The 17,881-nt window shown below is 37.5% G+C and overlaps 1 protein-coding gene across 1 annotated transcript in view; it reads right to left on the reverse strand.

The window, feature by feature from the left end:
* Positions 1-17,881, reverse strand: part of LOC149807222 (C-type lectin lectoxin-Thr1-like) — a 42,854-nt gene that overhangs the window by 2,442 nt on the left and 22,531 nt on the right. Inside the window, exon 2 of the mRNA XM_089963749.1 lies at positions 12,911-13,129. Coding sequence (XP_089819875.1) covers positions 12,911-13,129 — 219 coding nt within the window. The remainder of the gene's footprint in view (positions 1-12,910; positions 13,130-17,881) is intronic.

Raw genomic sequence — 17,881 nt, forward strand, 5'->3', positions numbered from 1 at the left:
TCTCGGAGAAAGATTAGCTACTTGGATAATCAAAGGCGCGATGAAAGGCAAATTAATGTTCGGTGCTGGTAATAAATAATATGGAAACAATTTATTATTCTCCGCGAGGATTTTGGCGAGGTAAAGCAGCAATTAGCAAACTTGCAAAAGCCGCTAAAGTAAAAAAATCTCGTGGCGGCATCGTGGTCATCAAAGCAGGCCGTTTGGCAAATTTATCTTCCTCCACCTAAACGAATTGAACACGCACACTTTGACGTTAGCGTGCCGAATGAAGTTCATCAGGCCGATATAATGTTTCTCCCTCATGATACCGTTAACGGAAAAACTTACAAATACGTGTTAACGGTCGTTGACATCGCTAGCAGATACAAAGAAGCAGAGCCGCTGACAACTAAAACAGCTATCGAGGTTGCAAACGCATTTAACAGAATTTATCAACAAGCACCTGGACCACTAACTTGGCCAAATTTACTTCAAGTTGACCCAGGTAGAGAACTTCTTTGTGCTGTTTCGTCGCTGATGAAAAAAAAAATAACACAAATATACGGCGCGGTCACACTGGAATTCACCGAGATCAAGCAATTGTTGAGCGTTTTAATTAAACACTTGCTGAGAGATTATTTGGATATCAATATGCGAGAGAATTTGTCTCCGATGAGCGATCTCAGGAATGGGTAGAAAGATTACCAGACGTAATTAGCGCAATTAATAACGAAATAACACGAACAATAAAAATGAAACGAGCAATTGCTATCACAAAAACAAATATACCGATAATTAGGCGTGATTTTTCAACTAGGCCGGTATTAGGTAGTATCATTGTTAGATATTTATATAAACCCGGCGAGGCTGAAGGTGGCAGAAAAAGAGCAACTGATCCCGTTTGGAGCGTAACATCACATAAAATATCTACTGTAACAAGGTCAACAGGAAGACCTGCAATTCATGTTCTTGATTCGTTAGCTCCTCAACGTGGATTTACCCGCGAAGAATTACAAGTAATTCCCGCTGATACTCAGTTGCCACCTAAATCACTTAGATAACCAATTCGTCGTAGTTGAGATAATTTTCTAACTCTAGAAACGGCTAAATAAACTAAATTTGACCATTCTATGCGATCGTCAACGATCCAGACGTAAGTATCTATGGTTAATCCCTGCGATGAGTGAATCGTCATGGCGTAACCTAATTTCCAAGGAGATTTTTCTGCATTTAACGCCTCTTCGACGAGATTAATATCAACGGCGACGATGTCATTCAATACTAAATTTCTTTTTTCTCCTCCTGGTATATCAACGTCGATATTTTGCCGTCGAGTATCTGCTGGCCGATAACATAACGGCACCGGCAATAATGGAAATTTTTCACGTTGACGTTGAAATAATTGTCGCTGAAGATCATCACAAACTATTTTTCTACTTGCAACTACGACGTGATCAGGTCTCCATCAATCTAAGAAATCTTTCATCGATGTTTCGTTGATTACTTTTCTCATTACGTCGCATTGGATTTTATTTGATTGTAATCGAATTAATTTCTTAAACTCAGTGATTCATCAAGAGATCTATAATCGGTATCAACTCCTTCGTAATAATCAACAAAATTCTTTAGCCAGTTATGCGGTGATTCACCATCAATAGGGTTTGGTTGACCGTGGTCACCGCACATTATCAAGGCGGTATTTTTCAACGACAACCACTCAAGAAATAATTTTAACATATCTAGATTTACTGTGCAAATTTCATCAAAGATAACAGTTTTATTTATATATTTTTCACCCATCCTCGAAGATGCCGCCGCTGTATTTGAAATAACTGTGATAAGTACAGGAATTAACGCCAAGTTGCTTCATTTCTTTCGCTAATCTGTGTTGGCGTTAACACAACTAAGTCTGAATTTTTAAATAATTCGATTACTCTATAGGTTTTCCTGAACCACCTGGCCCATTTATATACACAAATTTATATCGCGATATTGGATCATGCACGGACGGTGCTGATGAAATTTCTAATTTTACACCGTGATGATATTCGTCACTATCTGCGACGTCGGCGGATTCACAATAACAAAGAATATTCTCATCATTTATTCTCCAAGTGCCCCACGCACCGTCACCAGTTAAATTTTCTACCATAATGAGTGTTTTTCGTCGATGTAAAACGAATCAGTAGCTACTCTAACTGCGTGATTAGGAAATTTATTTATCATTGAAAGTAAAATAATACTTACGTATGCGAGCATCGATGATCTTAAATGAGTATATTGTGGTGATTCTCCATCAAAATAACTAACTACGGTGCCTAATTTTACTCCATCAACGTGAATAGTTTCTCCGTTACAAAATATATTCCTCGATGTGGTATCGGCAATTATAAAATCTAATTCAGCATCGTCCATGATTAATCTACAATGATGTCGTTGGTGATCATACGCGCCACCTTGAGTAAATTTACCGATTATTTTTCTACCTAAATCTTTGGCGGTTTTTTCATCAAGGTCAGTTAGCAACCAAACTTTAGTTTGTTTTTTATACGAAATAATTGCTTCACTAACTATCAACGAAGTCAACATGGACGAATCTAACATATATCGAAGTAGCGCCGTATGAACCCAACGTTGATTTGCAAAGTGTTTACCAAACCAAACGTAGCAGATTTTATGTAAATTTTCAGCAAATTCGAATGATACAACACGAGCAAATCCAGTTAAGGGAAAATCCGGTAATGGACCATTCATTGACACCCTAGTCATCTCACTGCAGGGATGACCAAATTGAGCAAAATATTTAGCACAATCGCCGTATCCTAGAAAACATCCAGGATAACACGCGGCCATGTCAACAGATATCATATTATCGCTGTCGTATTCGCTGTTCCATAATCCGCCGTGACCATTTTCGATACAACTGTGTTGGACATCTTTGAGAAATTCATTCCTAGTTGACTTCCATGAGATTTTTTTATCTAGCAGCGTGAGCAGCAACAGAAGGAACAGTAAAACAATTAACTAATAATTGTTCAGAATTTGCCGAACATTTATTTGCTAATTCGCTCATTGAATCATGTAATGATTTATTTCTGTAAACGTCACCGTTAGGTCGCACAAATTGATCATAATTATCTTCGCTGCGAAATAACCACACCGACACCGGATCAGATTTACTTATTTTGTGAATAAATTTAAACATCTCCATGGAATTTTCGGGATAAAATTTAACAACGCGGTCTCGTGGGAAAATTGTTACCGCGGATGTCCACGCGTGGGAATTATGATCGATAATTTCTATAGATGCTCCTCGAGATTTGTACGCGGAATCATAAAGAATTTCTCCCGATAATGTTTTTACTACCATCGGTAATTTTAATTTACCCGATAACTCAGCAACGTCATTTATTGACGCACCGTTAACGACCGACTGCGCCCAGGTATTTATTTTTGTTAACCTTAGAGCGGTTAAACCTGATCCACGTTTTGTATTTTTTAGATGTTCCATTACTCGTTCAGCTACACAATTTATCACCGAAGAAAATTTCATCGGGGATAATTTTCCAACATCTGGTTTGTTATTTAGTTTGTAAATTCCATAAACAACTGCACTTACCGGGTAAGATCTAGCATAATATGGTTTATCTATGCCTGTTATTAATCCGGGCCGGCTACCTGCGAACAGAATAACATTTTTCTTTCCTCCGATTACGGGGTCGCGTTTATCACGAATAACCCATACGCCGTCAGGCATCTGTGCGATAAATTTTATTCCAAAAATAAACTGCTCATTTTTATGATTATCTCGAATATAATCAATTATTTTTTTGGCTCGCTCGTCGGTCATTGTATTGTCAATGGAATTTGTTTTCCAAGTTGCCCAAGTATGAACTGCTCCATCATCAAAAACTTCTTTCTTAGCTCGACCCGCGTCAGGTATATCGTATTCAGCTTCATCAAGGTCAAATAATTTCATATTATATTTTAAACAAACGTTTAAATAATAATGAATCAGTGCAAATGGCTATTGGTCGGTTCGTTAACTTGTTGTAATAAATCATGCAAACGTGAATACTGAGGCGAACATATGCCAGCTATCCGTGCGGGTAGTTTAGGGCCGCAAAGATGCATAAAATGCAATATTGGCGTTCGAGGAAAAACTCGATTATGTATAAAATGTGGCGAAAAACGCTATCGAGAACTAAAGAGACACTATGACAAAAAACTGACCTTAACGACAGAATAATTAAGTGTGAAGAAGATTATATTAAAAGATTTCAAGCAAATCTTAATTTAGACAAATGATAATTACTATATGGATTCAATATTCATAAGGCACCCAATCATTGACAACTATGAGGCATCGTGCGACGGCGTTGTCAGAAACTGCAGAACAAAAAAATCAATTGGTACTGTTAATAATGCTGGTTATTTGACATTTAGGGTTAATACCGAAAGGAAAACGTATTTATATCATAGATTTATATACGAGTGTTTTAACGAACCAATCAAAGATAAACTTGTAATTGACCACGTTGACGGAGATAAATTGAATAATTTCATACAAAATCTGAGGGTTATTACTCAAAGTGAAAATTGTAAATCTGGTAATGTTGGTGGTGGACGCAAAAAATCTAAGGCAGTTAAATCAGTAAATATGAAAACCGGCAAGAAGGAATACTTTCCATCGATGAAATCTGCTGCAAAACACTTTGGTATTAACTCAATCTCAGTGAGAAAGGTTGCAGAAGGAACAATTAAATCAACATTTTCGTACGAATTTGGCTCATGGATCGAATTTTCGTACACAGATTAATAAATTCATTTCAGAAATATAATTTGTTTTATTTATATTTATTAAAGATACAAAATATTGTATAATGAATGAAGAAAATATTAATAATGTAATTGACTCCATCGAAGAATTAAAAAACAAAAAAATAAAATTATCTTCCGAGTTAGATACTGATAAAATTATCTCCGACTTTGAGATACTCGCACAAAATAATAACGAAGGTAGATACGTTCTAACAGGTGAATATAAATTTATAAAGAGAATTCAGTCAGCGATGTATCAGTCGTTGGCATCTGTTAACGAGGTACAAATTAAAGATTTTGTTGCGTTATCTGGTGCCGTCGAAAAGATTAGATCAGAATTATCTGACGAGTACGAGTCAAGAAAAGTAATAAATACTCGAGCAAGACAATTAAGAAAAATGGCAAAAGTAAATGAGAATTAAGAATTCGTAAAATTCTAAAAATTCTGAGAATTAATTTTTACTGAAATTATTTATTTTTTTACAAATTACTTATTTTTTTTTACAAATTTCTTAATTTTGAGTACCAAATACCCCATCAAAATTACAAAATTGTACAAATTTCTTAACTTTGACTGGTAAATACCCCAACAAATTTACAAAATTGTACAAATTTCTTAACTTTGACTACCAAATACCCCATCAAAATTACAAAAATATACAAATTTCCACTGAGAATTTTAAAAAATATCAATTTTGCTAATTTTTATTGTATTTTATCTACGCTTTTGTCATTTTTTTTTACCGTGGTGAGGATTGAAAATCCTTGATGGAAGAGATCCTTGATCAAAGATCCTTAAGATTAAGATTTTACTAACAAATTAATATTTACTGTTTCACCGCGCATATCAAGTAAATTTCCGTCTTGGTTAGTTAATCTGAAATTGATTCTCGATAATAATCGATTATGACACCGTAGATAGTCCGGATTAATAGGTTCTTGTATAATTAAATATCCCGGTGATACATCTTGCGAAAACGAATAGAGAATAAATCCCTGTTGAGCCCGATCTGAAACTGACGCGTTTGCGCTGTAGCTGCCCTCGATGACGTCCACGTGAAGATTAACCGCGACGACTTCTCTTATATTTACTATACCTGGTGAAATATCACGTCCGTGCCCGGATGGATCATTATCATGACCAAGTATAGATGCTGGTGGTAACGATTTTCTCCATGCAGCGTGTAATTGAGAAAACAACTCATCGATGGTATGAGTGACGGATTTTCTTAATTCAGGTGCGTTATAACCAGCATATTTAAAATCTGGCAACGTCGCCTCGGTCAGCTTGTATAAAGTTAAAAATCTTTATTTATTAATATCACGACCATCATCATCAATTACTACTTGAATTATTCGCCGGTGAATATATTCCATATCGGATGTTAGTTGCTTTAATATTTCTCCGCGTTTAATGATCTCGTTACATGAGCTTGATACGTTAAAAATACACTCCTGAAAATACCGTCGTAGCATCTGTAGTTGTTTTTTATGTTCTTGATTAATTTCTTCGAACTTTTCAACAATTTCTTCATGATCAAAATAGGCAGATGCTCTTGGTGATATTTTACTCTCACCAAGGAAACTCCATCCGGCTATTTTACCTTCTTTCCCAACACCCCAAATAGTTTTTTTTATGGTTATTATATCTTTTAACCAAAGTAATTTTTTTTTATAATTTGGAATAATTTCATGATAAGATTGTTTGTCTGTAACATAGTCAGATTTTTTAGGTTCTGGTTGTGCTGGTGGATAAACCGGCTCAATTACAGGCCAACCTAGAACGGATCTGATCGTAGATTGATAGATATCGACGAAGATATTTTTTTGCAATAATATTAAGAACGCCTGCGATTGTCGTAGTTGCACAGATGTAAATTGTGACAGCGACCGGTGCCATCATTGTTACCGCGGATAATATTATTTCAGCGCCGGCAACTGCCGCCGATACCGAATAAACAACTACCTCAATGACAACTAATCGACGCTGATATTATTTTATTTTTAGCGTTTACGTGTTAATGATATTTTTTGCGAATCCTGCCAAGACCGTGCAAGATTAAATCGGTAATCGGACGCGGTCATTATTGTTTTATTTACTAAATAATTGAGGTGACTCAGCGATAAATTCAATGCACCACCAAAAATCTGTTGACGCCGTTACTGCTCGCTCTGGTGGTTCTAACGTAAATGTTTCTTCGACGTCTTTGCTCATTAAAAGATTTAAAAATCCAAGAAATCTATCGCTGGTATGTCGCCATTTATATTCTTTAGCGATTATTCTGAATCTCATCGAGGAAAAAACATATAACTGATATACGCCAGTAATCGGCGCGGTGTATTTGAAACTATTATTTTCTGGTGACCACGCTGCTGACCCGGACGCGGTTGTGAATGTTATATTGGTGACTTGTGACGACGCTATTGCCGGTGGAAACTTAATAAAGCTGGTTTTACCAATAATTCCTGCAATTAATGCGCTAGTTCCCTCAAATAAATCAACGGTAGTGCTGATGTTAGCGATTTTTAGATTAATTTCAGCTTTTTTTCTATTTACTTCGGCGGTTTTTTCATTAATTTTTCTATCTATTTCGGCGGTTATTTCATTAAATTTTTTAATAGTTTCTTGTAAACCAGTAAAATCAGTTATATGTGCGCTGTACTCGGTTCGTTTAATTATGTCAGTTAATTTGATATTACTTGTTTGTAATTTTCCTTGTTGATCCTGAAAAATTACAACTTCGTCGGGATCAATTCCCGATATCGCTAATAAATTATTAAGATCATCTTTTGTCGCGTACTTAGATAAATCAACATCCGCTGGTCCTTTTTTTAATGTTTTTGATACAGATCTTCCATAAATGTCAACCATTATTTAATCGCGATTGATTTAATTTATCAGAAGTATAATCAAGTACGACTTTGTGATATGGTTTGATTGATCTTGATATCGCATCAAGAATATTAATTGTTTCAACGCCGCATATTGGTGGATCAGTTAGCGTCTGCGTCGGTAGCGTTGAATACCAAATTGGAATATTTAATTTTTTTGCGTAATTAAGAAATTCTTTTGGCGGCGCTAACCCGTACGAGTCAAAGTAAATAATTTCACACGGATTTATCGCGTAAGCAACCCAGTGTGTTCCTGGACCAATACTTGAATCGAGATTTATGATTCCGGTTTCGTTACGATTTGGTTTAGCCGGTAATTGATCTCGCATAAATACGCCTCTGAAGAATTTTATTTTTTTATTTTTTACTTCGTTAGATAAATCTAAATTTGACATCGGTGTAATCACTGTGGCCGCATTAATCGAAGGCCTCGTCCGTACTGTGGCCGTCCCAATCGAAGGCCGCGTCCTTTTTTTTACCATATCGCCCCCCTGTTATTTTTTTATGCTAATTTGCTGCCTGCGTATCCGGCCGCACCTAACACGGCGCCCTTTGCTATTAACGGAGTCGCCATGGCTGCTTTTGCAATTATTGCTGGAATAATTCCAGCTAGAAGTGGGAAAAATCCACCAACCTTGACCATGTCTTTGATGGCGCTTGGACTAAAATCAAGGTGGACGCCAGTATTTGCCGATTTAGCTTTGGTAAAATGTTTATGCTGAGTTTTAGTTAACGCTAATTTATTTGGTCCACCTTGAATCTGAGCATTTTTTAACGTTAATTTTACCCCGCAGGTTTTTGTTATATTTGATTGAAGTCTTTTTACCTGACCCGGAGTCAGAGTGACACTAACATGATCGTATGGCATTTTATAGTTATACGGTTGATTTAAATTTAGATCACATTTTTTCTACCGGCGCGTCAATAATTCTCATTCGGCCGCTAATACCTTCAAGAAGCATAGTTCTATCACTAAGTATTACTGCGATTGCTCTAACTTCGTTATTAAGTGCATTATTTATTCTGGCTCTAAAATCTAAAATGTATATCAACGACAGATTGTTTTACCAAATCAAGATGTTCCAGTGAAAAATAATAGATCAGATATAAATTCATAAAATCTAACTGTGATATTTGTAATCCTGTATCAATATTTTGATCTCGCCCCATAAAACTTAACAGGCGATGATATGCACGAGCTACTGAATGAGCTCCAAAATCTATCGATATTTCTTCAGATGGTTCTTGTTGTCCATTTAATTTCAACGATACTTCGCTAGCACCAAGATTATCAAATATCATGTGACTATGCTGCTGATCATATCTGTTAGCATTTTGAAGAGCAATAAAGATGTGTCTAGGAGCAGAAACACCTTGTTGTGATGCAGTACGCCAAGTAAAAATACCATTAATATTAGTAGTGGTAGAGTCAGTAGTTGTTGTTAACCACGACATAACTGATTTACCACCTTGATCCATAAAAGAAAGTAATTTACCTTCTTCGGCTATTGATGGAGTCATTGCTGGCATCCATAGGGTAAGTTTAGTTAATACAACTTTAGCATTATTAGCAGCATCGGCAGCGGCATGAGCAGGGTCAGAATCACCTTCTCGCCAAATAGCATCATTGTTGTTACCTTTTCGAAAAAACACAACTGTGTGTTTGGTTCCAAAAATTACTTTTCTAAAATTTCTACAAAATCCAAATATGTGAGATAACGGAATTGCACATGAAAATCTTCTTCGAAGACCTTGTAACATAGCTCTACGTGTAGCAAATCCTAAGTTGTAATTATCATTTATATTCGCAACTACTGGTTCAACAGCGGCGTTGACGTTACTATCAGCGACAGTTTTTGGTTGTCTGTGAACAAACTGAACATTTTCAGCCTCATTAGAATTATCTTTGGCAAACATCATACTTGGACCAGCTGATCTAGTAAAATCATCTGAGTACCTAGCTAGGCCTATAATTGTCGTAGCAATATCAACATTATCAGAAATTGATTCAATTTCTCTTCCATCAATCATATATGTGGCGCTCTTAAATAACGCCATAATACCATTATTGACAAATCCTATTTTGAAAATATTTGGAAACGTGTCAACGATGGTAGGACCAGGAGCGGGAGTTACTTTTATAATTTCACCTACAACTTCGATAAATGCCTCAGATGGTAGAAAATATCTGGTTGTATCATGAACCTGAATTTCAACTCGATTTTCAGTATTTGGTGTTACCGCGTCGTACGAGTAATACTGATAATCACGCACCGACGTATCTTTGCTTATGGGTTCATCCATGTCAAATGCCTCAGTAGATGTCCGTGCAAACATTTTATTATAAAGATTATCTTCTAAAACGAAGACCACTACCTGATATGAAACTAGTATTTATTGGTTGTTTGATTTCTTGATTTACTATTTTATTAACTTCCTGATTTACTATTTTATTAACTTCCTGATTTGTTAATTTATTTGTTTCTTGATTTGCTAATTCTACTAGTTTTTGATTTGATACACCGTTTATTATCTTACTAACGTCGCTAGGCATCACCGCGGTGCCAGGTAATTTAACCGGTTTTTTTCTTGCTAAATTTATTAATCTGTCTTTGACCGCACCAGTAGCTTTACCAGCAAAATCACCGACAGTAGAAACAACTTTATCACGAACTACTCCCATACCTTTCATTGCCAATTGTTTTAAAAAATCTCCAGCTTTAGGAGCTATTCTTGTAACAAAACCTTTAAAAACCTCACCAAGTCCATTTCCGTGAGTATATCTCTGTACATGGGCAACCGAGCATCTACCACTCTAGCCTGCACAGGTCTACGATGATGCTTGTGAACAATCATTTTATTTAATTAATTCTTTATTTAACAACTAGTCGCTGTGGTCGTCGATAATTTCATCAATGAGATTTCTATAAACGTGAACATCTACGATGCCGCCACGAAATAATCGCTGACAAATATCAGCTGCCTCGTTGATTATTTCGCGCGAGTTATTTCCGGCTCGGTTTCCTCCAATAAGAACTTCTAGCCGAGATACGTCGTTAACAACACTATCAGGGCAGACAGAGTTATAACCGCTGCCAGTAACGCCTGTTCGCTCTCTCATTTGATATATATATTTTCTAAAACTTTGATATTCTGGGTCATCAAGATTGACCTTAGAATTTTTACTAGCAAAATATAACGCAGGAATCCAGTCATCACTGGTAACAGTATCAATATTTTTTTTCACCATATATTTTCCCCTATCTTTGTACTCGAATGTAGCAATACGAGCTAATTCATCTTCATCGCCTCCAATTTTAGCAAGAGTATCATCATTAAACATAGTTGTAGTTGTAAGACCATGAAACGTCGATCTATCTTCTGGAACAGCGAAAGATTCTTCTTCTTTTTGTTCTTCTGCTTCTTGTTTTTCTATTTCGTTTATTTTCTTCCTAAATTGTATATAACCTGGATCATTAAAATCAATAACGTTTTTCTCAGAAGCAAAATATACCACAGAAATCCAGTTGTTTTCTCTTATTTTATTAGAATATTCCTTTTTCAAATAATGATCTTTGTCCTTAAAACCAAACCTAGCAATATTAATTAATTTTTCTTTATCTTCGAAAGTATCAAGAGCGTCTTTGGTAAAGTATTCATCAGGCTGAGGTAGTACTTTTCCAGGTTCAGGTGGTATTTGTTTTCGTTGAATTTGTACAGGTGGAGGTGTTGGTTTTGGTAACGATAATGATTGAGATTGTGATTCATAAAAATTTACAGCTTTGATAAAATTAACATATTCACTATCAGATTGAGAGACACGATCAACATTTTTATACACATAATATATCCATCTCGCCCATGCTTCACGAGATAAGGATTTATCAGCGTGCTCAGATTTTAAAACATCTTTTCGTTTATTATAATTGTCTACGGTATATTTAACCAGATCATTATATTTTAACGATCTTATCTTATTAATAGCATCATCGGTAAATTTTTCAATTCCAGAAATTTTACCAGTGGTTTGTTCTTCTATGTCTTCAAATTCTTCATCTTCAGCCTCAGCTTGAGGTTTACCAGCCTTAGGTTTAAGTCCAGCCTTTGGTTTAAACTTAATTTTAGATTTAATTTTAGGTTTAACCGCCGGTACAAGCTGAAATACAGGCGCAGGTGCAGGTACAGGTGCAGGTGCAGGTGCAGGCTGAGGTCGAGTTTGTTCTTCAATTTGTTTTAACACCGGAAGAATACCGCATTTTCTTACATCAGGATCTTTAACATCTCCAAGTAAAACTTTTTCGGTGGTTTCAGTCACTGGTTTAAATATTTCCGTCAATAGTTCTCTGAATCCACGTTTTGCATCATCAATTAATCGTATTTTTCTTTTAATAGATTCTCTCACAGGAAGATATTGTTTTATTGCTTCTAATCGTTCTCGTGCTAATCTAGCAGAATGTGGTTCTCCGACACTCATGAGTATTTAATATACAAGTGATTTTAATTTATGATAATAAAAAAATTACTGGTCGGTCTCGACCAAATATTTTTAAAAAATAAGATTTGCCTCATCGATGATGTCTCAAATACACCTATGATGTCACTATGGTCTGTTCGATCGAAAATAACCACCCGTAGCAGCTTTGGAATTGAAATTAAAAGTTTCTACGGAAAATTATTTCGTAGGAGCTTTTAAATTTGGAAATAAGCTTGGTCTGTTCACCCCCTCTGCTGCTTATCTCCACTATTCTTCTCTTACGACGCGAGGAAGGGCGCATCGGGACTATTTTATATTTATGAGCTCAAAGAGCGCCAAATTCAACCTAAATATAAGGGATCGTACAAAAGATCTAACATCAAATGAAAGGTATCCAACCATATGAAGACATTCTATATTTTACAAGCCTTCAGATAAGCACGTAAGTAGTATTATGTTCATCACGTGATGAGGAATACTGAATTTATATTTAATGAAACAGTAAAACAAAGAGGCGAAATTACTTTCGAGTACATTCGAATACCCTACACATATGATAACGATGTGATGACATTTTTCTGACGATACTTGCAGTTTCTGTTATAAAGGTTTTGGCCTTTTTTATATAGTCCAATATGTTATTTAGACCAAGATATTTCTTTGGGTCTAGAATGAGTCAAGAATGTATCAAAATAAAATTTGAAAAAAAAAACCATAAAACTAAATAAGTGAGTGACTTACTGTATTGATTGATCTTTATCTGTTCCTTGAGATACAGATGAATTTCGGTGCTGTTAACCTTGACAAGGTGGCTTCCCTCCAACTCACAGATTTGCCTCGCAGTCTGCCAGGTCTGTTTTTCTTTGGACAGTCGGAAACAGAGATTCAGCGGCGTGTGGAATGTATAGTTGGAGGGGCACTGACAGCGGCTGGCTCCCGTCAATCCTCCATTTGTACAGACTGTAACATTGCCATAGAAATTATCCTTCGTGTTGTAAATTTAAATATTAAGTAACTAGAAAACAACAACAATACAGTTAAAATAAAATAACAAAAGTTAATAGACAATATATAACACGACTCAAATCCTTTTGAAGGCACCGATGAAAACGATAAAAAATGCATACTCCCTGACATATAATCTAATCGGAAAATCATCGGCATGTATCTCGCACTGAAGCATATCGAGAACGAGCCTAAAAGTGTAAAGGTTTAAGGGTGTCACTTCTAAGTCTTAACCAGCTCTATGTGCTGGAATGGGGCTAAGGAGTGTCAACAATAAGCTACTGCGTGACAGCAGCGCGACGCAATAAAAACTACGAAGCGTCATGTTACTTTCATATAGTTGCGTCATGAACATCTATGAATTTGACACGATCTTCAATTTAGTTCATTGGGAGAATTTTTAGTTCATTGCGTGAAGTTTTATCTTTTCATTTTAAAAACTAAAATGTGTTTGTTGACAACTTGTTTATGATTTCCAATCGTTTCGCCCCCACCCCCTCCACATTACATGGCAAATCAATGTAATGTATGGGATAATTATTTATTTTTTTGCTTACTTTGTTTCGTATTTTTTTTTTCCGAATGATGTTAGATTAATTGGCCATACAAACTTCTGCTACTCACAAAGACGATGATTGTTTTATGTTCCTCATACTTTCTTCAGGAATAACATAGCTAGTTAAGCTCTGTCGTCCATAATAGACTGCCATTGTCTGTAGTACGCAAACAAAAGACTTGCACTCATCGAATCGATTTTTAGGAACCATCAGTAGTGAATGGGGTCACTAGAGCCTCAATGGGAATTAGCATTACAGAGACCCCTGGGTCACTATAGCCTCAATGGAAATTTAACATGGAGAAAAATCGTGGGTCAATATAGCCTCAAGGGAATTTAACATGGGAATTAGTCTTGGGTCACTATAGCGTCAAGGGGAATTGAACATGAAGAAAAAGTCTTGGGTCACTATAGCCTCAAGGGAATTGAACATGGGATTTTTTTTTAAACAAAATTAAAAAAAGGGGTAGGCAATTGAAAAGTCATTCTCTTTTCGAGAAATATGGGGGCCCTGAAAAGGGCCTTTGGGTTTATGTTAATGTATCCATTAACATAAAGGGCACCGCATTGGTCTTCTTCTTGTCCTTAGGCTCCGTCTCACTGTTGGCCCGTAAATCAGCACTCTTTTGAGGCATCCTTGTCTTTCTACGTAGATCCTACGTATCCACAGACTGGTGTTTGTCCTGTGTACAACGGTCCACTTGGATCGGACATACATGAGCATGTCCGTCCTAAACATCATGGAAGACACAAGGGTGGATGATTCGACTGTGGTCCACATCTTGAAGCGACGAGAACAGGTGAATCAATGCAGTGAACTGCGCTTATTTATAGGTAGAGGAAGGATTGAAACGGATTGAGTTCATTCACCAATCCGAACACGCGTTACAAAATTCAGTCAGTCCGCATCCAATCCGAAGAGAGTAGTCTGTGACGTCACGTGGTCTATATAGATTCGCTAGCGCTTGTGTGCAGTCAATCTATGCGACAGTGATTCAACATGACGGAAACTCAGAAAACGATCCATTGGGGTGCACCAGCAGGGGAGACTGCCCAAGGGAACCCGGATTTACTTTCAGAAGAGGTGAATTGGGATTTTGTGGATTTTCTTACCTCGCAAGAATTTGTTCCGGAACCTTCGTTACCTTCTTCATCACCGCAAGTGGAGAATTTTAGACAGAGACAGAAAGAAGAATTGGAGAAATTCATACAACGACAAAAGGAAGCGGAACAAGCTTTTCTCTTACAGCAGCAGCAAGAAGAAGAGGTAAGAAAAAAAACAACAGCAACAACAGCAAGAAGAAGTAGCAGCAAAGAAACAAGAGGGTGAAAATCAAACGGTCACGGTACTGTTGGACATTTTAACGGAGTTAAGAAGTCTGAAACAAATGTATCAGACTTCTTTATTACGACCGAAGAGAATACGACCTTCCCGAGCTAAACACGTCAACCCTGTGACTAAGCCTACCGTACCACCCTTAGTGATTTCAACCCAATCATCATCATCATCAACATTACGCAGTCCAGAAGTAGGCCTTGGCCGTGGCAAAGGCTTAAGGCAGTTAAAGTTGATTGCTTAAACTCACCCCTACACCAAAATAAAAAGGCCCTTTTCAGGGCCACCCACATTTCTCGAAAAGAAATATAATTTCAATTGCCAATAACTCAAAAAAAAAATAATGAACAGCCCATTTTACCCCTATAGTACGTGTCTTTGTATGAGTGCGTGAGTGTACGTTCTTATTTTAAAATCAAAACTCAAAGACACTTACCTTATATCATTAATTTATTCTTTTATCCATTGTTACAATCCAATTCACAATTCACAACACAACACTTTAATAAAAAGTTCATTGACTTCTTCTATCTCCTTATTTAGTCTCTCTGTCTTTTGAATTTCTTCACCGTCGCACTCTTTTCCTCTTCTTCCTCCTCACTTTCTTCCCTTCTTCTTTTCTTCTCCTGTTTCTTTTTCTTCACCTGTCTGCTTTCTTCCTCTGAAAAATCCCTCACTTCTTCCGAAGAATCCCTCTCTTCTTCTCAAGAATCCTTCTTTTCTTCTGACTCCTCTTGTTTCTTTTTTGGGCAATCTGGAGACCAATGTCCTTTTTCTTTACAATAATAACAGGTATCTTGACTTTTGTCTTTTTTAGCCCCTGTTTTTGTTCTTTTTTGACGGTCTGGACACTCTGAAGACCAATGCCCTTTCTTCTGACAGATATAGCAAGTATCTTGACTTTTATCTCGAAAGGAAGGAGAGTAGTCCGTCGGCTGGTCTGAAGAGAATTTTCTAATGACCCCTCGCAAAGCTCTGACGAAACGTTCCATCTGGGTAGTCTCTTCCATCGTTGTGCTCAGCTTGAGAGTGAAATGAATAGTGAAAGGACAAGACAAACACCCTTTTATATACGCTGGTCTGCCATGACTATAAATTAGTCTATGGTGTTTAAACTTGAGTCATTTGACGTTTTGCACTCAAGATGAAACGATCATATTCATTCGAGAAGAAAGAAGAAGAAAGTAAGAGGCAGAAACGTGATCTATCGCCTCGTACCAGGGCTGAAATCTTGGCACAAATTCATGCCAGTGATTTTGAAGAGGACATGAGTGAACCAGAATCCGAACCCTCTAAACCAAGTTCACCACCCTTAGTTAACCCTGAAAAGTACTATTCCATTCGAGAGACGGAAAAGCGCTCCTCTAGAAAATTTAGAACCACCGCTTACACCTACACAGTGAAGTTTAAAGATTTCAAGTCCGACGTACCATTGGAGAAAGCAGAAGGGTTCATCACTGGGGTGTGGGATTCTTTGCTCACCGCACTCAAGCGACAATGTCAACCCAAAGAAGACGATCGCTTGACACTATCCATAGATCACGACGGTTTGAAATCCCCTGTTTGGATCGAGTTTAGCAGACCCGCAGAATTGACTGCTTCCAAAGTCATGGACAAGATTCAACACGTACAACAATCTAATGATCAGTTTGACATCACCGATGGTAAAGCCACACTGAAAATGGCCCACGTCTCTCCTCCTCAAGGGACCGGACGCAAAAAGATGTTATTGGTGAACGAGCTTCGCAGCATTAAGCGTAGCCTCGTCCAAATTCACAATCCTTAAGACCAGATGTGTTTAGCTCGAGCCATCGTGGTGGGACGAACCTATGCCAACAAGAACGACACGGCAGAATGGAAAAGAGCCTGGAAAACTATTCGACAATCGGACCGAGCCAAACAACGAAACGAAGCAGAACACCTGTTGCAACAAGCTGGCCTGTCCAAAGACACACCCTGTGGCATTCCTGAGATGCAAAAATTGCAAGATGCCCTAGCTCCACGCTACACCTTGAAAGTGCACCCTCAAGAAGTGCGCGGACCTCTGTTGTTTCGAGGCCAAGATTTTAAAGACGGAAAATACATTCATGTTTATTATCACGATGACCATTTCGATACCATTACCACCATCACCGGATTCCTGGGATATGTTTATTATTGTGAGAAATGTGATTATGGTTATAACAATCGAGAGCAACACAAACATTGTGGATTGAAATGCCCAGGATGTTTGACCTCTCCACCCTGTCTGAGCGAAGGGCCAGTGCCTTGTTCAACTTGTCTGCGCACGTTTGTCAGCCCTACCTGTTACCAACAACATTTGAAAACACAAGGTTCACAGAAGAAATGTGCTTGTCAACTCCTGAGATTGTGCCCTACGTGTGGACAAGGCATACGTACCAACAGTACCAAGGCACACGTATGTCGAGGAAAGAAAAAATGTCACATTTGTCACCACATCGTGGACTTGGAACACCAATGCTACGTGCAAAAATACCAACCCCCACCAGAGAAAGAGGACGGTCACAAGAAGAAAGGCAATTTCATCTTTTTCGATTTCGAATGCATCCAAGAGACTGGCATTCACATTCCTAATTTCTGCGTGGCTCATCGAGCGTGCGAGAAGTGCATTCAAGAACCTATTTTCAGTCATTGCCCTCACTGCAGCAAGATTCCTGGAGGGCGTGAAAAAATCTTTCGGGGACCGAACACGTTAGCCGATTTTGCACAATGGGTCTTAGACCCCGTCGACAAGACGTGGAGCCAAGAGGACATCGAACGTTACGGAGATTGTCATCGTCATGCCACGGTGATG

The sequence above is a fragment of the Sinohyriopsis cumingii genome, chromosome 1 (genome assembly GCF_028554795.1).
Source record: "Sinohyriopsis cumingii isolate HCF-2022 chromosome 1, ASM2855479v2, whole genome shotgun sequence".
NCBI classification, from domain to species: Eukaryota; Metazoa; Mollusca; class Bivalvia; order Unionida; family Unionidae; genus Sinohyriopsis; species Sinohyriopsis cumingii.